Here is a 20,596-nt window from a genome sequence, read left to right on the forward strand (position 1 = left end):
ATCCGAGGAAAATAAAGAAGTATCGAGGGGTCGCGTCGAGGAGGAAGGAGAAAATCGCCGAAGGATTTGTAGAAATGAGGGATATACTGATATTTTACCGTGATATAGTTTTTCGACCACATTTTGATATTATTCTTTGTACACTATCTTATTGAATTATTTTCTATTACCTCGAAGGATGCATTCGGAAAAATATGATGCATTATAATGTGCGCTTGTCTAATTAGTGGTTTACACATTACATACTTTACGTCAGATGAGAGTCGACGAGATGAATTTTTTGGTGTTTATTGCATCGCCAGCAGCACTGATAAGTATGATGCCGCAGAATTCATGATCTATAACAATAATACATATGTATATTATATAACCAGCAATTATCTCTTATGTGTGAGCAAATCTTACACTTGCGAAGCATCGCAACGAGAGATCTGTCATCTTTCCAACTGTTAGTGTCAGTTGCTTTTGTGATCTTAGTAGTATAAATAACAGTACACGACTTTGCTTAGGTGCCAAATCGTACCACTGACAATTATATGCAGCGAGTCCGATTGCCCTGCTCTACAAAGGTAAAAATAGTCATATTATTTTATAATAAATTTTTCGTATTTTGTTGCAATTTTCTTTTACGATTTAATGATGATAGAATTATTTGTCAGATATTCAACATTATAAACAACGCTAACCTTATTGATCAAATATTCTCCGGCATAACAGAATATGAACGCTTCGATATTTGTTACGCTATAGTACGAAAGAGATCTCACTATTTTCCCCGTCGCTCCGGGACTACCGAGCGCCTGCAATGTATCGAAACGTCAATGCATCGAATAATTTGAATGCGAACTCATGAATAATTGTTTTTATCAGCGCGATATTTATAACATATTTAATGAAACAAGAAATTAACACGCACGCATAACAAAAATAGGCAATTAACTTAATAATTAATTTTGCACAAACATTTAATTCTATTGATTACATTTAATATTGACCGTTACTCACTGTTACAACCAGAAATCCTAATAAACAAATCATCACCGTGTTAGATGCAAATTGCAACAGTGCAATGATTGAATACAGATTCTTAACATTTTCCGAGAAGTAAATAATTTTCTGATGCTTTCGAATGATTTTATTCGTTGCAATAACGAAGGATTCGCGTTTGTTTTCATTGGTTTCAGGCTGAAGTTTCGTGATCCAGCCACGCAAAATGTTTATTTGGCCACCTGTATGTAGAACCTAAAAAGAAAACTCGCCGCCTATAAAAACGAAGATTTATGTTCTAGCAGTAAAATTGAAAAAGAAAATAATTATGATTAATGAATTTGGCAAAATATTCAGATACCGACATATTTGACAAAAAAATGTGGCAATTAATTTTTTATCAATTGCTTTCAAATACAGAGGCATTTCCATCTATTTTTACTAAGATTGCACATTATGTATTAATTGTTTACATATATTTCTTACTTACCAAAGTTAACAGCAAAATGTTTGGTATGTTGATTCCCACGCCAGCCGCGAGCATGTACATTACTTCCGTAATTAATACAATTTTGTACGTGCGTTGTGTGTTTATGTCGAAAGGAACTTCCATTTTGTGAAGGTGAGGTAGCTCGATTGTGCGATTGGTCACATCGACATCAGCCAGGATGATACTGGTGCCGTATGAGAGCAGGGCGAACGAGTGAAAAGCGATGAGGGCATTAGTGACATAATCCGATGTCTTTGCTTTGTCTGCTGTCTCGCGCATTTCGATATCGTTGTTAGAGCAGTCGCTCCAATCTTCCGTCATCATCGTCAAAATTTTACCGAATATTCTATGTACGATTACATCTTTACTTTACAAAATTATACAAACGATGCGAGAGAAAAGGGGCGTATAAAAGATATCGTATTGCCAATATTACAATATTAGATAGAATATAATAATTTGTTCGTTTAATAGATGCACACGAAGCGTCCACGTTCTAGCAAGCAAACAGTTTACAATTTATGGCTTTTGTTTATCGCTATAGAAGTTCTTTGCCTATTGTTTACTTCATCAGTTATGCACCGTATCGCATTACTTACCGCTGATTCAGCCAAAAGCAAACGAACTTAGTGAATAGTTTCCAGTATCCTAGGAAGCTACTAAACCATTCCGTGAAGTCAAACATGTCGATAGAGTGGTAATGTGTTAGAAAATATCGATAATGCCAAAATTGAACGATTGCTATTGTAATGCTCCAAAATATTCTGCAGAACGTGACGCACGACGCATCCGGCCAGACACCAAGCGAGATGAGCATGAATTTCACTACACGATTAACAGTATTCTTACGGCCTACAACGTTATATTTCTTTTCTGTTGCGTTCATGGTGTACGTATTACGTTTATATATTGGAAAAGGTACACTTGAAAAAGTGCAATACAAAAAAAGTAAAAGATTTTATGTCGCAATGTATTTGTCACTGACAGATCGATGTTATATCATGAAATATCTGCGTGAAGACTGGGAGGTCGGAAGAGGTCATCAGACGGGTGTACCCCTGGGCGAGCGACCAATAGAAGCTACTCATTAAATATTTTCATCGTTTCACGTAAGACAAAGTTGCAGCGCGCGCGTTGTCGGCGATTGCCGGATTTTGCGGATGGAAGGGAAATCGTGGGGCCGCCCTTCCGCCTCGAGCGTGCACGCGGTGCCGTGCAATTTTCGATTAAAAATGTATGATCTTTCTCGCAGGACAGAAGGTCGACGTGTAGCGCGGACTTATAGTCCGTTGAAAAATCATGCGCAATGATCCGAGAAAAATAAAGAAGTATCGAGGGATCGCGTCGAGGAGGAAGGAGAAAATCGCCGAAGAATTTGTAGAAATGAGAGATATACTGATATTTTATCGTGATATAGTTTTTCGACCACATTTTGATATCTTCTCTGTACACTATCTTATTAAATTATTTTCTATTACTTCGAAGGATGCATTCGGAAAAATGACGTTATAATATGCGCTTGTTTAATTAGTGATTTACACATTACATACTTTACGTCAGATGAGAGTCGACGAGATGAATTTTTTGGTGTTTATTGCATCGCCAGCAGCACTGATAAGTATGATGCCGCAGAATTCATGATCTATAACAATAATACATATGTATATTATATAACCAGCAATTATCTCTTATGTGTGAGCGAATCTTACACTTGCGAAGCATCGCAACGAGAGATCTGTCATCTTTCCAACTGTTAGTGTCAATTGCTTTTGTGATCTTAGTATTATAAATAACAGTACACGACTTTGCTTAGGTGCCAAATCATACCACTGACAATTATATGCAGCGAGTCCGATTGCCCTGCTCTACAAAAGTAAAAATAGTCATATTATTTTATAATAAATTTTTCGTATTTTGTTGCAATTCTCTTTTACGATTTAATGATGATAGAATTATTTGTCAGGCATTCAACATTATAAACAACGTTAACCTTATTGATCAAATATTCTCCAGCATAACAGAATATGAACGCTTCCATATTTGTTACGCTATAGTACGAAAGAGATCTCACTATTTTCCCCGTCGCTCCGGGACTACCGAGCGCCTGCAATGTATCGAAACGTCAATGCAACGAATAATTTGAATGCGAACTCATGAATAATTGTTTTTATTAGCGCGATATTTATAACATATTTAATGAAACAAGAAATTAACACGCACGCATAACGAAAATAGGCAATTAACTTAATAATTAATTTTGCACAAACATTTAATTTTATTGATTACATTTAATATTGACCGTTACTCACTGTTACAACCAGAAATCCTAATAAACAAATCATCACCGTGTTAGATGCAAATTGCGACAGTGCAATAATTGAATACAGATTCTCAACATTTTCCGAAAAGTAAATGATTTTCTGATGCTTTCGAATGATTTTATTCGTTGTAATAACGAAGGATTCGCGTTTGTTTTCATTGGTTTCAGGCTGAAGTTTCGTGATCCAGTTACGCAAAATGTTTATTTGACCACCTGTATGTAGAACCTAAAAAGAAAACTCGCCGCCTATAAAAACGAAGATTTATGTCCTAGCAGTAAAATTGAAAAAGAAAATAATTATGATTAATGAATTTGGCAAAATATAGACAGATACCGACATATTTGACAAAAAAATGTGGCAATTAATTTTTTATCAATTGCTTCCAAATACGGAGACATTTCCATCCATTTTTACTAAGATTGCACGTTGTGTATTAATTGTTTACATATATTTCTTACTTACCATAGTTAACAGCAAAATGTTTGGTATGCTGATTCCCACGCCAGCCGCGAGCATGTACATTACTTCCGTAATTAATACAATTTTGTACGTGCGTTGTGTGTTTATGTCGAAAGGAACTTCCATTTTGTGAAGGTGGGGTAGCTCGATCGTGCGATTGGTCACATCGACATCAGCCAGGATGATACTGGTGCCGTATGAGAGCACGGCGAACGAGTGAAAAGCGATGAGGGCATTAGTGATATAATCTGATGTCTTTGCTTTGTCTGCTGTCTCGCGCATTTCGATATCATTGTTAGAGCAGTCGCTCCAATCTTCCGTCATCATCGTCAAAATTTTATCGAATATTCTATGTACGATTACATATTTACTTTACAAAATTATACAAACGATGCGAGAGAAAAGGGGCGCATAAAAAATATCGTATTTCCAATATTACAATATTAGATAGAATATAATAATTTGTTCGTTTAATAGATGCACACGAAGCGTCCACGTTCTAGCAAGCAAACAGTTTACAATTTATGGTTTCTGTTTATCGCTATAGAAGTTCTTTGCCTATTGTTTACTTCATCAGTTATGCACCGTATCGCATTACTTACCGCTGATTCAGCCAAAAGCAAACGAACTTAGTGAATAGTTTCCAGTATCCTAGGAAGCTACTAAACCATTCCGTGAAGTCAAACATGTCGATAGAATGGTAATGTGTTAGAAAATATCGATAATGCCAAAATTGAACGATTGCTATTGTAATGCTCCAAAATATTCTGCAGAACCTGACGCACGACGCATCCGGCCAGACACCAAGCGAGATGAGCATGAATTTCATTACACGATTAACAGTATTCTTACGGCCTACAACGTTATATTTCTTTTCTATCGCGTTCATGGTGTATGTATTACGTTTATATATTGAAAAAGGTACACTTGAAAAAGTGCAATACAAAAAACAGTAAAAGATTTTATGTTGCAATGTATTTGTCACTGACAGATCGATGTTATATCATGAAATATCTGCGTGAAGACTGGGAGATCGGAAGAGGTCATCAGACGGGTGTACCCCTGGGCGAGCGACCAATAGAAGCTACTCATTAAATATTTTCATTGTTTCACGTAAGACAAAGTTGCAGCGCGCGCGTTGTCGGCGATTGCCGGATTTTGCGGATGGAAGGGAAATCGTGGGGCCGCCCTTCCGCCTTGAGCGTGCACGCGGTGCCGTGCAATTTTCGATTAAAAATGTACGATCTTTCTCGCAGGACAGAAGGTCGACGTGTAGCGCGGACTTATAGTCCGTTGAAAAATCATGCGCAATGATCCGAGGAAAATACAGAAGTATCGAGGGGTCGCGTCGAGGAGGAAGGAGAAAATCGCCGAAGAATTTGTAGAAATGAGAGATACACTGATATTTTACTGTGATATAGTTTTTCGACCACATTTTGATATCTTCTCTGTACACTATCTTATTGAATTATTTTTTATTACCTCGAAGGATGCATTCGGAAAATATGTTACGTTATAATATGCGTTTGTTTAATTAGTGATTTACACATTACATACTTTACGTCAGATGAGAGTCGACGAGATGAATTTTTTGGTGTTTATTGCATCGCCAGCAGCACTGATAAGTATGATGCCGCAGAATTCATGATCTATAACAATAATACATATGTATATTATATAACCAGCGATTATCTCTTATGTGTGAGCGAATCTTACACTTGCAAAGCATCGCAACGAGAGATCTGTCATCTTTCCAACTGTTAGTGTCAATTGCTTTTGTGATCTTAGTATTATAAATAACAGTACACGACTTTGCTTAGGTGCCAAATCGTACCATTGACAATTATATGCAGCGAGTCCGATTGCTCTGCTCTATAAAGGTAAAAATAGTCATATTATCTTATACTAATTTTTTCGTATTTTGTTGCAATTCTCTTTTACGATTTAATGTTGATAGAATTATTTGTCAGCTATTCAACATTACAATCAACGCTAACCTTATTGATCAAATATTCTCCGGCATAACAGAATATGAACGCTTCGATATTTGTTACGCTATAGTACGAAAGAGATCTCACTATTTTCCCCGTCGCTCCGGGACTACCGAGCGCCTGCAATGTATCGACACGTCAATGCAACGAATAAATTGAATGCGAACTTATAAATAATTGTTTTTATCAGCGCGATATTCATAACATATTTAATGAAACAAGAAATTAACACGCACGCATAACGAAAACAGGCAATTAACTTAATAATTAATTTTGAGCAAACATTTATGTCTATTTATTACATTTAATATTGACCGTCACTCACTGTTACAATCAGAAATCCTAATAAACAAATCATCACCGTGTTAGATGCAAATTGCGACAGTGCAATGATTGAATACAGATTCTCAACATGTTTTGAGAAGTAAATGATTTTCTGATGCTTTCGAATGATTTTATTCGTCGTAATAACGAAGGATTCGCGTTTGTTCTCACTTGTTTCAGGCTGAAGTTTCGTGATCCAGTTACGCAAAATGTTTATTTGGCCACCTGTATGTAAAACCTAAAAAGAAAACTCGCCGCCTATAAAAACGAAGACTTATGTTCTAGCAGTAAAATTGAAAAAGAAAATAATTATGATTAATGAATTTGGCAAAATATTTAGATATCGACATATTTAACAAAAAAATGTGGCAATTAATTTTTTATTAATTGCTTCCAAATACGGAGACATTTCCATCTATTTTTACTAAGATTGCACGTTGTGTATTAATTGTGTACATGTATTTCTTACTTACGAAAGTTAGCAGTAAAATGTTTGGTATGCTGTTTCCCACGCCAGCCGCGAGCATGTACATTATTTCCGTAATTAATACAATTTTGTACGTGCGTTGTGTGTTTATGTTGAAAGGAACTTCTATTTTGTGAATTGTTAGATCGATCGTGCGATTGGTCACATCGACATCTGCCAGGAGGACACTGGTGCCGTATAAGAGCACGGCGAGCGAGTGTAAAGCGATGAGGGCATTAGTGACATAATCCGATGTCTTTGCTTTGTCTGCTGTTGTGCGCATTTCGATATCGCTGTTAGAACAGTCGCTCCAATCTTCCGCCATCATCGTCAAAATTTTATCGAATATTCTATGTACGATTACATATTCACTTTACAAAGTTATACAAACGATGCGAGAGAAAAGGGGCGCATGAAAGATATTGGATTACCAATATTACAATATTAGATAGAATATAATAATTTGTTCGTTTAATAGATGCACACGAAGCGTCCACGTTCTAGCAAGCAAACAGTTTACAATTTATGGTTTCTGTTTATCGCTATAGAAGTTCTTTGCCTATTGTTTACTTTATTAGTTATGCACCGTATCGCATTACTTACCGCTGATTCAGCCAAAAACAAACGTACTTAGTGAATAGTTTCCAGTATCCTAGAAAGCTACTACACCATTCCATGAAGTCAAACATGTCGATAGAGTGGTAATGTGTTAGAAAATATCGATAGTGCCAAAATTGGAGGGTTGCTATTGTAATGCTCCAAAATATTCTGCAGAACGTGACGCACGACGCATCCGGCCAGATACCAAGCGAGATGAGCATGAATTTCATTACACGATTAACGGTATTTTTACGACCCACGTTACATTTTTTCTCTATCGCGTTCATGATGTACGTATTACGTTTATATACTGGAAAATATACACTTGAAAAAGTGCGATACAAAAAAAAAATAAAAGAGATTTTATGTCGCAATGTATTTGTCACTGACAGATCGATGTTATATCATGAAATATCCGCGTGAAGACTGGGAGGTCGGAAGAGGTCATCAGACGGGTGTACCCTTGGGCGAGCGACCAATAGAAGCTACTCATTAAATATTTTTATCGTGCTGCGTGCAGACCACATTTGCTTCTTTGCTCCTCCCCGCTCGGGACAAAAGGAAGGAATAAGGATTATTTCTCCCTCTTGTATCGGTGATGTGATCGCAAATTGTTTATCTTAAATATGCAACGGACTTATGCGGACGTAGGTAGGGCGACGTATATCCGATGGTAAGACAAGCCTCGAGAGCTTTCAAAAAGTTTTCAAACTTAGAAGGTAAAGGGACTTCGACGAAGAAACAGAAAACTGAATTGTGCGGCGCTACGGAAACGTTTCTGTGTACGTAATATTTACTTGGATGTGTATTTTTATATAAATATTTTTGGCAATATTTTGATTAACAATTGCATAAATCTGCTAATAAATGTAAAAATCACTTGTTTGTTATAAAATAAAACTGTAGTATATTGCATGATGTTGCATGATGTGATAGGAAACAATTTAATAGAATTCCAGTATAGGAGAGATATCTTTATTTGAGAAATATTAATCCCCTTTGGATTTGCATTATCTAAATTTAACTAGAAACATCTCTCAATTTTAGATCATAATTATGAACAATTAGACTTTATATTGTCTTGTAAATTATTCTTGTTTTAAAGAATGCAATTGAAAAAATATAACTTAATGTTTTTCTAACTGGTGATTTAATTCTTGATGTAATTCTTTGTGTGCTTAAAAAACAGAAGTATTGGTTGAAGATCGACATGGTGGATTGCTAATTATTGCATCGCCAACATCACTGATAAATATGATCCTGAAGCATTCATGATCTACAACAATGTCGCTCTTTATATTAAAGATAACTGTCTTCATAATTATAAGTAAAAAATTAGAGATAAAGTGCATGCTGTTGCAAAAAAAAAATTATGTAAACCAATAAATTCTAGAAAATGATATTTCACTACGAGCATTATTCACTAGCATTTCACAGGCGCGTCCAACTATTGTGCAAAATTATTACGTATGCTGTGCATAATTCTTACAGTTGCAAAATATTCTAAGGACAGATTCATCATCTTTCCAACAGTGAGCGATAATTGTTTTTGCGATCTTAATATTATAAATGTCAAGATTCGAGTATCTTTGGGTTTCAAATTGTACCATGTGGAATTATATGCCGCTAATCCGATCGCTTTGCTCTACGAAGGTGAAAATAAAATGAGAAAATTGTTATTATACTGATGATGCATTTTATAATATCGTTTTAAATACGGCAAATATAGAATCATCCATTATTAATGCTTCACGTCGCAAATGTCATCGCGTTGCTAACCTTGTTATTCAAATATTCTCCAGCGTAGCAGTATATAAACGCTTCGAGATTTGTTATGGTATAAAATAAAAGAGATCTTATTATCTGCTCAACCGCATCGGGTGTACCGATTGCCTGTAATATTAAAGCGACGCGCGAAAAATCGTTAGCGTGTTGGCGCCCTCATAAGTATAATCGCTTTTATTAACATATCTTATCTACGTTATAAAATGTAACGGAATTAATTAAAATAATCGCGTCTTATTATAGTAAATTCACAATATAGAGCAGCAATTATTCTTATCGCGTATACAATGTTCTAATTTTAATTCTGTACTCACGCTCACGATGAGAAATGCCAGCGAGCAAATCATTATCGTATTTGACGCGAACTGCAGTAACGCGATGTATGTGTAGAGATTCTCGATGGTTTCCGAAAATTTGATGATTTTCTGATGCTTTTGAATAATTTCATTTGCTGTGACCGATTCAGTTTTTTTCTGCGAATTCTTCTTAGGCGTGAGATTCGTTAACCAATAATGCAAAATGTCCATTTGGCCACCTACATGTAAAGTCTGAAAATAAAGATATTCCGTGACTTAATTAAAGCATTAAAATATTTTATGAGAAAAAAATCAAATCTGATGTGGGCTAAATATAAAATTTAAAGCTTTCTTCTAATTTTAATATTATACACACGCTTGGAATAATTAATTTTTTTTATATTTATTATTATTTCATTATTTTATGCATGTATATAATCGTGTTTCTGCATTTGCAATTTACCAGAGTTAAAAGCAGAGCGTTTACGGTGCCAGCAGCCAAGCCACCCGTGATACAATATATAAATTGCGTGATTAAGACCATTCTATATACTCGTTGTGTGTTCACATCAAAGGGAAGTTCCATTTTGTGGATGTAGAGTGGCTCAGACATACAATCGGTGATATCCACATCTGTCAGAATAATGCGTGTGCTATATGCAATGACGCTCATCGTGTGAAGAATGATCATCGCATTAGTAATACGATCCGATAATTTTGCTTTGCACATCGTTTCGCGCATGTTGATTTCACTGTTAGCGCAATCATTCCAATCTTCCGTCATCATCGTCAAGATTTTAACGAGTTTTCTGTGGATGATTGGTTTCGTTGATTATCCTATTGATCACAAAAAAGATTATTTCGGGTTTTTAAAAAGCAGGTCGCTTTCGAACGTAAAAGAACAGCTGCGGGGATAAACTTGCATATTGATGTTATATCGCTTAAACGAAATTTTAGCTTTTCCGCTTTTTAAGTTTCTTGTTTTGCGAAGAAGCAACACTGTCGGGCCAATTAATTAAATACGCATAAACATATAATTTAATTACTAAATGTAACCGTATCCTAGCGTGTAATTTAATTAGTAAACGCGCAATGCAATTACATAAATCAACAATTAGTTTATAGAGTCTCTTTTACTGTAAAAAAAAACATCACGTTTAAATATGATTTTTATATTATTATTTTTATTAATTCACGCTTATTACTTACCCTTGATTCAACCAAAACACAATGAACTTACTCATCACTTTTGCATAGGCTAGTAAGCTACTGAGACAGTCCATTAAATTAAAAAGATCACCGGAATAAAAGTGTGTCGATAAGTACCGATAATGGTAAAATTGACATAGTATTATCGTAACAATCCAAAATATTCTGCAAAACAGAACGCACGAAATACCTGGCAAAATTCCGTAAAAAGTAAGCATAACTTTCATTGTGCGATTAATCGTGCTTTTTCGGATCATGATTTTTTATCTTTTTTTATTTTTATTTTTCTTGCACGAATGGATACATTAAAATGTATGTAAAACAGCAAATTTGGTTAAAAAAGAATTTGAGAAATTAAAATATATATTTTCGTCAAATATATATATATATAATCTCGATGACAAGTTGATGTATATTACAGAATAGCTGGGCAAAGACTAAGCGACCCTAAGAGGTCATTGTTTCTACCCGTAGACTCGCCGACCAATGAAAACTGCTCATTAAATATTTTCATCATAGTGCGTGCAGACCACGAATACATCTGTCGTGGGTCCTGACAATTTTTATGAAAAGACGGGAACAGGTGGGGTCGTGTCTCCCTTCCTGCAGGGCCGATGATGCGGTCGCAAATTGTTTGCTTTAAATATGCAACATGTATACGTGCAGACGTAGATACGATATGTACGACGGCGGGTCGCGTCCAGCGAGCTTTGAAAATATTTTGAAGTTTAAAAGGTGCAAAGAAATAAGATAGAAAAATTGTGCGTTACTACGAAACTATATTTTCTCTCTCAATGTAATGTGTTCTGCTAACTTGATCTGAGGGAAAAATTCACAATTTTTTTTTTTATGGAAATCATGACAACCATGTGTTAGTGTAACTAGTGAAGACACAATTACATAAAATACGCTCTGTATATGCTTCACGACTATTGATTAAAGGTCTTCGAGATGAATGTGATGTTCATTGCATCGCCAACAACACTGACAGATAGGATCCCGAAGCATTCATGATCTATAAGAATGTTTAGCATTAGAAGTTCTTGTATATTAGTGTGTTATTATAGTGCAAAATAGTTTAATCAAAGATTAAAACACACGTGAAAATTAATGAAGAGAATTTTATCTAGTGAGTTTCGAATAATAAACATCGTGTAAAACTGACGTTTAAAGTTTGTGTATTGTGAAATTTGTCTTACACTTGCAAAGGATTCTAAATTGAGATCCATCATCTTGCCGGCTGTAAGTGTCAATTGTTTTTGCGATCTTGATATGATGAATAACAAAACGCGACTGTCTTTAGGTTTCAAATTGTACCATGCACAACTATACGTTGCAAATTCAATTGCTTTGCTCTACGAAAATATAAATGATGAACATTTTTAACATAATGTTATTATCTTATTTATTTTTTTAATCTAAAATAGGTAAAATTATTATCTATTTGTTGTTGATTGTTATTATGAAAATAATCTTTTGTCGCTAACCTTAGTCTTCAAGTATTCTCCAGCATAACAAAATATAAATGCTTCTAAATTTGTTAATGTGAAAAATAAGACACATTTTATGATTTGTTCTGCGGCATCATCAGTACCAATTGCCTGAAGGAATTGAGAAGAATTATAATTATTTACAAATGTTTGAAAAATTGAAACTCAATTTTTAGCGAAAGTCTCTGTTCATAGTATTTGATTATTTTACTTACTGCTACAATGAGAAAACCTATTGAGCAAATTAGCATCGAGTTCGATACAAATAGTATTAATCCGATATATGTATATATATTTTCAATCATTTCCGTAAAATTGATAATTTTTTGGTGTTTCAGAATAATTTTTCTTATCGCGATAACAATTGATTGTTCTTCTCTATTTTCGATATTTTTGACTGTAAGCTGCTCTAACCAACATTGCAGAATTTCTATTTGACCTCCTACATGTAGAACCTAAAAGTGTAGTTTTGACAATTTTTTAAATTTAAATTATTTATTATTTTTAGTCACATATAAAAATTATTAGATCTTGGTAGTGAAAAAAAATATTTACATCTTGCAAATATTATTTGTAAAAATAATTTTGGCAAAATGTGCATGTTTGTGCATGAATAATAAATTTGACAAGATAGATGCATTGTTTTAACTTTTCAATAATATTTTCTTTACTTTAGAATCTTGGATATAATTCTTAAATATTTATTAGAAAGATTACAATATTTAATGATTTTTATTATTATTATTCTACAGTTTGTTATAATCGTTAATGCGGTCGTTTGGTAACTTACCAAACTTAAAAGTATAGCGTTTACAACGCCAGCTAAGCAGTTAGAAAGGATCAGATGTAGAAATTCCGACATTAACACCAATCTATACATACGCTGTGTGGTAACGCTGAAAGGAAGGTCTAATTTGTTGAAGTAAGGCAATTCGGTCGTTTGATTGGTAACATCGGCGCCGGCAGTGATCACTCCAAGGCAATACGCAACGATAGCCGTCGTGTGAAGAATGACCATTCCATTAGTAATATGAGCTGATGTTTTGGCTTTGCGTGTTATCGTGCGCATGCTGGTGTCACTGTTAGCGAAATCGGTCCAATCGTCTGTGATTAACTCCAAAATTTCCATGAGTTTTCTGTGAATGATTGCGTTTCTCAATTATGTTGTCAATTTAAGTGAAAATCGCGTCACAGAGAATTGTATCTAGAAATATGTCGCTAGCGATTGATATGAAACAGTGTTGACTTCATTTTTCTTACACAAAAAAAATTTTATCCTGCATATTTCTGAAAATTTTTTTTGTTGAATAGACAACGATAAAAAAATGTATGTAAAAAATCGCACAGAAAGAAAAAGTAACTGTTGAATGACGGATATTACGCATTCGCTGCAAATAATTTATCTCGCATTTTAATTAAAGAGCAAATGAATTAAGTATTATTTAAATATATTTTAATTTTTGTAAATTGTCTACAGTGCCGCAAATGCAATACTCGATTTACTTACTGTTCGTTTATCCAAAACGCCACAACCTTAGCCATCACCTTTACGTGTGCCAAAAAGCTAGATAGACAATCAATCAAGTTAAAGAAATTCTCAGGCGTTAGGTGCGTTAAAAAATAGCGGAAATGACAGTATTTGATGAATGCTAAGGTTACGATCCAAAATACTCTGCTGATTGTTACGCACAATCTGTTAGACGAGACACCAAACAGGGGAAACAGAAGAAATACCGTGCGATTGATCGTACTTTTACGCGTCATAGTTTTTTATTTCTCTCTGCACTTTGTTCGCATACAAGCAGAGCGCATCGAAAAATATATGAATGTGTACAAAAAATATAAGATCAAGCACTTTCGGAAAGGTAGAAGAAAAGTACGCTGTTGCTAAATTTATCTTCCAATGACAACACGATGTATATCATTGGATACTCGCGTGAAAACTGAGGAGATGGTAGGGGATTCTTCAAAAGGTGTACTCTTAAGCAATCGACCAATAAGAAGTGCTCATAAAATATTTTTATCGCGGTGCGTGTAGACCTCAAATACATTCGTCATGTTCACTTTTGCAGGTTTGACAAAATAAAAAAAAAAGCAGACTAAAGAGAATACGTAAAATGATTTTCCTACGCTTTGGCCACTGGCGATACACTCTTTCATGCAATCATGAAGTATATGCGTTAAATACGTAATGACTTGTACGAAGGGACAAATATATTCGTTCAGACGAGAGAAATTTCTTGATTTTTATACATTATAGTCGGTTCTCTCTCTCTAGAAACTTATTGAGGAATTTATATAACATTTATATAAGAAATACTGACGGCAGTGTATCGGCAATACATTGGTGATGTAACGGTATCATTGATTTTATCTTTCTAGCATTGTATTGTATTATTATTATTATTTAAAATTAATTTGTTTATTGTGATGCACGACTGTGATACACAAGTCTTTGAAGAAACATAAGTATTTATTTATTTATTTTTATATTGTACGGAAAATCCATTAAAATAGTATTAATGTGCGTTTGCTATTATGTGGTGCTTTCTGAGGATAGATATATAATATATAGATATATTATTTTATATTTATATTTGGAAAAATATGCTGTATAATATGCGTTTCTATAACTAGTGGCTCACGATACTTCTTTTCACTATTAAAATTTCGACGACGAAATTGTTTATTGCATCGCCAATAGCATTGACAAATATGATCCCGAAGCATTGATGATCTAAAATAATGTTGCTTTTTACATTAATATTTGTCTATAATTAAAATATTAAAAAATGTGCTCTGAATATTGAAATAAAATGTCTACACATGAAACATCTTACACTTGTGAAGGATTCTAAAGAGAGATCCATCATCTTTCCAGCTGTAAGCATCAATTGCTTCTGTGATCTTTTCATAATAAATAGCAGAACACGACTGTCTTTAGGTTTTAAATTGTACCACGGAGTATCATACACTGCAAGACTAACTGCATTACTCTACGAAGATGAAAATAACGCAAAGATTTTTAATGTTTATAGTTTATATTTTGTATAGTAATTTTTGATTAGTAAGAGAAAACTTTTAGGATTATCCATCTTTCATTGTGCAGGATTATCAATTGTTTATTAGCATTATAATTATTTTTTTGCTAACCTTGTTCTTTAAATATTCTCCAGCATAGCAAAATATAAATGCTTCAAGACTTGTTATAACGTAAAATAAAATTGATCTTATTATTACCTCTATCGCATTAGGACTACCTATTGCCTGCAATATCATCCAGAAACGGCATACACAAAAAGTTATTCAATAGATAAAATCAACAAAAATTTATAAATATAAAATTTATGCGAATTTAATACATCAGAGATTGTATTAAATTTATATAAATAATAATTTATATTTATAATTAATAAATTAATAATTAATTTTAATTTTGAGTAATAATTAATTCTTTAATGTATAAAAAAAAATTAAAACTCATCTACTGCATATTTTGTTTGTAATAATCTTCAAGACAATTGTTTAATCTTTAGAAAAATCTTAATGCTATCTATAGCAAAAGTATTTAATTTAAATATATTTAAATTATCTTTGTGTTATTTGAGTTTTTGCATATCTTTATTATTGAGTTATGCGTCCAAGTTGAAGAGAAATTAATGTTTTATTATATTTATATTTTATCACTTGCAATTAATTGAAGAATTACAATATCTTCATTTTTAACAATCTTACAAACGATTGTCATTACTTTTTAACAATTTTACTCACCGTTACGATGAGGAAACCTAATGTACAAATCATTATCGTGTTTGATGTAAATTGCAACAACGCAATATATGTATAAAGACTTTCGATTTTTTCCGCAAAATGGATAATTTTTTGATGCTTCTGAATAATTTTATCCGTTGTAGGGACGATTGATTTGTGTTTATTTTCATTTTCATAAGGCACAAGTTGCGTCAACCAATAACACAAAATTTCGAATTGGCCACCCGCATGCAAGGTCTGAAAAATGTTTATTGTAAATTATAAAATTATAAAAGTATATAACATAACAAATCGCATAACATAAATATTTAATTTTTGCATTTATTTGTTCGAAGTTAAAACGCATGCAATTTAATTATTTTATGAAAATTAAATTCATGTGATCTCTTTCATTCCAGTTATATATAATTCTACTATTACTTCTTATTGATATATTCTTAACTTACCAAACTCAATAGCAAAGCATTTGTTATACCAGCCATCCAGGCGCACAAGAGCAAATGGAAGAATTGCGTAATTAATAAAAGTCTATAAACGCGTAGCGTTTTTATATCCAATGGAATATCTATCTTGCTGAAATGTGGTAATTCTGTCGTTTGATCGGTGACATCGACATCGGCGAAAATAAGGCCGACGCAATAGGTAACTATAGTCATCGCGTGAAGAATGAAAATTCCGTTTATAATACGATCCGATATTTTCGCTTTGCTCATTGCCTTCTGCATGCTGATGTCACTATGAGCGCAATCCTTCCAATCATTCGTCATTATTGCTAAGATTTCGATGAATTTTCTGTGAATTATTGTATTTATTTGATAGAATAGATATTTTAACTTCTGCACAGAAATTTATCTTTCTAGAAATGTGTGTCATTTTTTAATAACAAAAATTATCACTGGTATGAGCGCATTAATCGAAATAATTTTGTAGGACGTTCCGACACTTTATACACTTGCAATCACCTTACTTACCGCTGATTGAACCAAAACACAAGGCATTTAACAAACACTTTTAAGAATGCCAGAAAGGAAGATAGACAGTCTATTAAATCAAAAAAATCGGCCGTATATACATGCGTCAGAAAATAGCGAAAGTGACAAAGCAGAATAATTATCGACGCAATGACCCACAACATTCTGCAGAATAGAACACATGATGCGTCTGGCCAAATACCACACAGAGTGAGTATAAATTTCCCCGTTCCGTTCAGCGTACTCTTACGAGCCATAATTTCTTATGGCTGTATATTTCTCTTTGTTCTTACGTATATAAGCAAATGTATCAAAGTGTATAATAGACGGCTAAGAAAAGCTTTTACGGAAGGGAAGAAATATGCTTTACATTTTTCAATGATAGAGAATTTCGAGATATAAAATACCGTACGAACCCACGTGAGTCTAAAAGGTCATCAAACAGCTGCACTCTTGGACAATTCTCTAATCGAAGTTCCTTATTAAATATTTTTCTCGTGCTATACGCAGAAATCACAAATGCAATATGTTTTACAAGTTTGATGCAGAGCTTAAGAAAAGAGAAATATTTAGGATCGTTTTTTTCTTTACTTCGCTCTTAAAATCGCGAATTCTGTAATTTAAATATTCAACGATTTGTGCGCAAAGGTAGATACAAGGATGTATAGTCCATAGTCAATGATGTGCGTGACCCTCCGTAAAAGTTTCGAAGTCCAGAGAGTGCACAGTCGTGCAAGGCACATAAGGGACATATTTTATATTGCATTTTCTATATGCACAACTTTATAATATTGACTTTTTGTAAAAAATGCCGCAAGTGTCGAATTTTGAATTTAATAATCTAAATAATATTGTCAAAAATACAAATACATATATGATTTAGTTTATGTGATAAAATGTAGGTATATCGATGCATAAATACATTGTTTCATATTTGTATTAAATATACTATAAAATATACTATATTAAAATTTTTTTATAGATAACTATATTGTATATTTTTATAACTAGTATTTCACGGATAATTTACGTTACTTTATAACTATAATTTAAAAATTGGCCATCTGAATGACCTATTCAACAATTTATTGCATTGCCAATAGCATTGACAGATATGATCCCGAAGCATTCATGATCTAAAATATCGTTGTCGCTTGTATTAGAAATCAATATTTATAATGAAATAATAAAATTTTAATGTCAAGATAAAAGTATATGTATAAATCTTACACTTGTAAAAGACTTTAAGGAAAGCTCCATCATTTTTCCAGCTGTGAGTGTCAATTGCTTCTGCGATCTTAATATAATAAATAACAAAACACGACTTTCTTTAGGATTTAAATCATACCATGCGGCGTTGTATGCTGCAATACCAATTTCTTTGCTCTACGAAAGTATAGAAAAATATTAAAAAAGTACAGAAATATCAGAATGTAATTGATATTTATATTTTATATATTTTTTAAATGAATTTACTTATTGCCAACCTTATTACTTAAATATTCTCCAGCGAAGCAAAATATAAATGCTTCAAGATTTGTTATAGTATAAAATAAAAGACATTTCATTATTTGCTCTGCCGCATTTGGGCTGCCGATTGCCTGCAATATCGTAGAAGCAGCATATAGAATGCAGTTTGCATATATAAATGCTTTTTATTGTATATAAAAGACAGAATTTATAAAAATTAAAAAAATAAATAGTAGGATATTAAAGAATAAAATAATATCTAATAATATTATATCGCACTATGATTATTATGACAGTTACTTAAAGAATGAAAGTATTTACTTTCTAACAATTTTACTCACCGTTACGATAAGGAAAGCTAACGAACAGATCATTATCGTATTTGACACAAATTGCAGCAACGCAATGTACGTATAAATGCTTTCGATATTTTCTGAAAAATTGATGATTTTTTGGTGTTTCTGGATAATTTTATTGGTCGTGATAGCGATTGATTCATGTTTATTCTCATTTTCACGGGGCACAAGTTGCGTCAACCAATAACGCAAGATATCGATTTGGCCAGCTGCATGTAACGTCTGAAAATAAAGATGCCGTTGCCTGTGGAATTGATTAGAACTCGTGAATGGTTGGCATTCAAGCAGTAAAAAATGCAAAATAATATTTTCAAAGTAAATATGACAAATCTAATAACATAGATGCTTTATTTAAATTTTTTGCACTTGTGTTGGGATTATAGAACGCATATTATGCATTTCCTAAACTGACAAAAATATATTTTTATTTTTATTATATTCAGCTTCGATTATTTAATTTACCAAAGTTAGTAGTAAAGAGTTTGTTATGCCAGCCGCCCAGCCGCACATAAGCATATTTACGAATTGCGCAAGTAAGACACATCTATACATGCGTAGCGTGTTTATGTTGAATGGCATTTCTAGCTTGTTGAAAAAAGGTAATTCTGTTGAGCTGTCGGTGATATCAACATCGATCAGTACAATACCGATGCAATATGCTATAATTGTCATTGTGTGAAGAGTGATAATTGCATTTGTAATGCGATCGGATATTTTCGCTTTGGATACTGTCTCGCGCATGCTGATGTCACTATTAGCGCAATCATTCCAATCTTCCGTCATCGTTGCCATGATTTTGATGAATTTTCTGTGAATAATCGTGTATCTCTCGATAATAATGCCAATTACAAGATAATTTTAGTTTTCGCGTTATGTTGTCATCTCTGAATGTTATAAATTTTTTTTGTTTTGACATTGATAAAAAATATCATATTTTTATAGAATCCATACAGAATATCATAACTATTTTTGAACAGAAATGTGTTATGACAGTTTTTTGCCTAAAGCCAACTAAATTGCATATATGAAAATATATCGTTTCAGAAAGAAAGTAATTTATGTATAGAATTTATGATAGATTAATTTGAATATAATTATAAAATTTTACAAATTCTACATTTGGTAAAAAAAAAACTATAAATAAACTATAAATAAGTTTGTTTAAAAAATATGGATTCTATTTGCCGTCGTTTGTTGCCGTTATTAATGCTGATATTTTTGAAGAGTTCTGAAACATTCTGCATGACGTTACTTACCGTTCATTTAGCCAAAACACAAAGCATTTAATAATCACTTTGGAGTATGCCAGGAAACTAGATAGACAGTCCATTAAATCCAAAATTTCGGCTGAATGCACGTGCGTCAGGAAATAGCGGCAGTGACAGAACAGAATAATTGCCGTCGCAACGATCCAAAACATTCTGCAGAATAGAACATATGATGCGCCCGGCCAAATACCACACAGAGTGAGCATAAATTTCAATGTGCGGTTGAACGTACTCTTGCGTGCCATAATTTCTTATTTCTTATTTCTTTTTGCTCTTGCTTATGCATACGAGCGAGCCCATCAAAGTGTACGTAACGGAACAAAAGCCGTCGGTAAAATAAAA

General features: G+C 33.3%; 7 protein-coding genes and 2 long non-coding RNA genes across 11 annotated transcripts; 2 read left to right on the forward strand and 7 right to left on the reverse strand.

The window, feature by feature from the left end:
- Positions 1 to 105: 105 nt before the first annotated feature.
- Positions 106 to 2,507, reverse strand: LOC105670842 (odorant receptor 13a-like). Its single transcript, XM_012364580.2, has 6 exons — positions 2,077 to 2,507; positions 1,478 to 1,823; positions 1,006 to 1,242; positions 687 to 800; positions 406 to 561; positions 106 to 338 (listed from the first exon to the last, which is right to left on the reverse strand). The coding sequence occupies exons 1-6, from the start codon at positions 2,361 to 2,363 to the stop codon at positions 288 to 290; spliced, it is 1,191 nt and encodes a 396-aa protein (XP_012220003.1). The 5' UTR covers positions 2,364 to 2,507; the 3' UTR covers positions 106 to 287.
- LOC136998248 (uncharacterized) lies at positions 461 to 3,138 on the forward strand. Its single transcript, XR_010888861.1, has 6 exons — positions 461 to 569; positions 1,591 to 1,827; positions 1,952 to 2,174; positions 2,248 to 2,366; positions 2,465 to 2,586; positions 2,730 to 3,138. It is a non-coding gene; the product is annotated as an uncharacterized lncRNA (long non-coding RNA).
- Positions 2,992 to 5,290, reverse strand: LOC105670843 (odorant receptor 13a-like). The gene is made up of 6 exons (XM_012364581.2): positions 4,860 to 5,290; positions 4,261 to 4,606; positions 3,787 to 4,023; positions 3,468 to 3,581; positions 3,187 to 3,342; positions 2,992 to 3,119 (listed from the first exon to the last, which is right to left on the reverse strand). The coding sequence occupies exons 1-6, from the start codon at positions 5,144 to 5,146 to the stop codon at positions 3,069 to 3,071; spliced, it is 1,191 nt and encodes a 396-aa protein (XP_012220004.2). The 5' UTR covers positions 5,147 to 5,290; the 3' UTR covers positions 2,992 to 3,068.
- On the forward strand, positions 4,372 to 5,986 carry LOC136998251 (uncharacterized). Its single transcript, XR_010888865.1, has 4 exons — positions 4,372 to 4,610; positions 4,735 to 4,957; positions 5,031 to 5,149; positions 5,249 to 5,986. It is a non-coding gene; the product is annotated as an uncharacterized lncRNA (long non-coding RNA).
- Positions 5,751 to 7,928, reverse strand: LOC105670844 (odorant receptor 13a-like). Its single transcript, XM_067350776.1, has 6 exons — positions 7,642 to 7,928; positions 7,046 to 7,388; positions 6,574 to 6,810; positions 6,255 to 6,368; positions 5,974 to 6,129; positions 5,751 to 5,906 (listed from the first exon to the last, which is right to left on the reverse strand). Exons 1-6 carry the CDS (start codon positions 7,923 to 7,925, stop codon positions 5,856 to 5,858), a joined length of 1,185 nt encoding a protein of 394 aa, XP_067206877.1. The 5' UTR covers positions 7,926 to 7,928; the 3' UTR covers positions 5,751 to 5,855.
- Positions 7,929 to 8,780: 852 nt separating this feature from the next.
- On the reverse strand, positions 8,781 to 11,569 carry LOC105670801 (odorant receptor 4-like). The gene is made up of 6 exons (XM_012364519.2): positions 10,929 to 11,569; positions 10,183 to 10,528; positions 9,738 to 9,971; positions 9,418 to 9,531; positions 9,128 to 9,283; positions 8,781 to 8,914 (listed from the first exon to the last, which is right to left on the reverse strand). Exons 1-6 carry the CDS (start codon positions 11,183 to 11,185, stop codon positions 8,864 to 8,866), a joined length of 1,158 nt encoding a protein of 385 aa, XP_012219942.2. The 5' UTR covers positions 11,186 to 11,569; the 3' UTR covers positions 8,781 to 8,863.
- A 118-nt stretch (positions 11,570 to 11,687) lies between these two features.
- LOC105670806 (odorant receptor 10-like) lies at positions 11,688 to 14,627 on the reverse strand. Its single transcript, XM_012364524.2, has 6 exons — positions 13,926 to 14,627; positions 13,209 to 13,554; positions 12,634 to 12,873; positions 12,416 to 12,529; positions 12,128 to 12,283; positions 11,688 to 11,943 (listed from the first exon to the last, which is right to left on the reverse strand). Exons 1-6 carry the CDS (start codon positions 14,180 to 14,182, stop codon positions 11,893 to 11,895), a joined length of 1,164 nt encoding a protein of 387 aa, XP_012219947.2. The 5' UTR covers positions 14,183 to 14,627; the 3' UTR covers positions 11,688 to 11,892.
- Positions 14,628 to 14,718: 91 nt separating this feature from the next.
- On the reverse strand, positions 14,719 to 17,613 carry LOC105670800 (odorant receptor 4-like). Of its 2 annotated transcripts, none has more exons than XM_067350787.1 (6): positions 17,577 to 17,613; positions 16,636 to 16,981; positions 16,190 to 16,426; positions 15,572 to 15,685; positions 15,259 to 15,414; positions 14,719 to 15,155 (listed from the first exon to the last, which is right to left on the reverse strand). In XM_067350787.1, the coding sequence occupies exons 2-6, from the start codon at positions 16,954 to 16,956 to the stop codon at positions 15,105 to 15,107; spliced, it is 879 nt and encodes a 292-aa protein (XP_067206888.1). In that variant the 5' UTR covers positions 16,957 to 16,981; positions 17,577 to 17,613; the 3' UTR covers positions 14,719 to 15,104. The 2 variants fall into 2 exon arrangements, with proteins under 2 accessions (XP_067206888.1, XP_012219941.1); XM_012364518.2 differs by lacking the exon at positions 17,577 to 17,613 and adding an exon at positions 17,161 to 17,417.
- A 347-nt stretch (positions 17,614 to 17,960) lies between these two features.
- On the reverse strand, positions 17,961 to 20,578 carry LOC105670799 (odorant receptor 10-like). Of its 2 annotated transcripts, XM_067350786.1 has the most exons (7): positions 20,487 to 20,578; positions 20,243 to 20,407; positions 19,449 to 19,794; positions 18,972 to 19,208; positions 18,648 to 18,761; positions 18,391 to 18,546; positions 17,961 to 18,296 (listed from the first exon to the last, which is right to left on the reverse strand). In XM_067350786.1, exons 2-7 carry the CDS (start codon positions 20,404 to 20,406, stop codon positions 18,246 to 18,248), a joined length of 1,068 nt encoding a protein of 355 aa, XP_067206887.1. In that variant the 5' UTR covers position 20,407; positions 20,487 to 20,578; the 3' UTR covers positions 17,961 to 18,245. The 2 variants fall into 2 exon arrangements, with proteins under 2 accessions (XP_067206887.1, XP_012219940.1); XM_012364517.2 differs by having other exon boundaries at positions 20,243 to 20,499.
- Positions 20,579 to 20,596: the final 18 nt, after the last annotated feature.

Source organism: Linepithema humile, chromosome 2 (genome assembly GCF_040581485.1).
Source record: "Linepithema humile isolate Giens D197 chromosome 2, Lhum_UNIL_v1.0, whole genome shotgun sequence".
NCBI lineage: Eukaryota > Metazoa > Arthropoda > Insecta > Hymenoptera > Formicidae > Linepithema > Linepithema humile.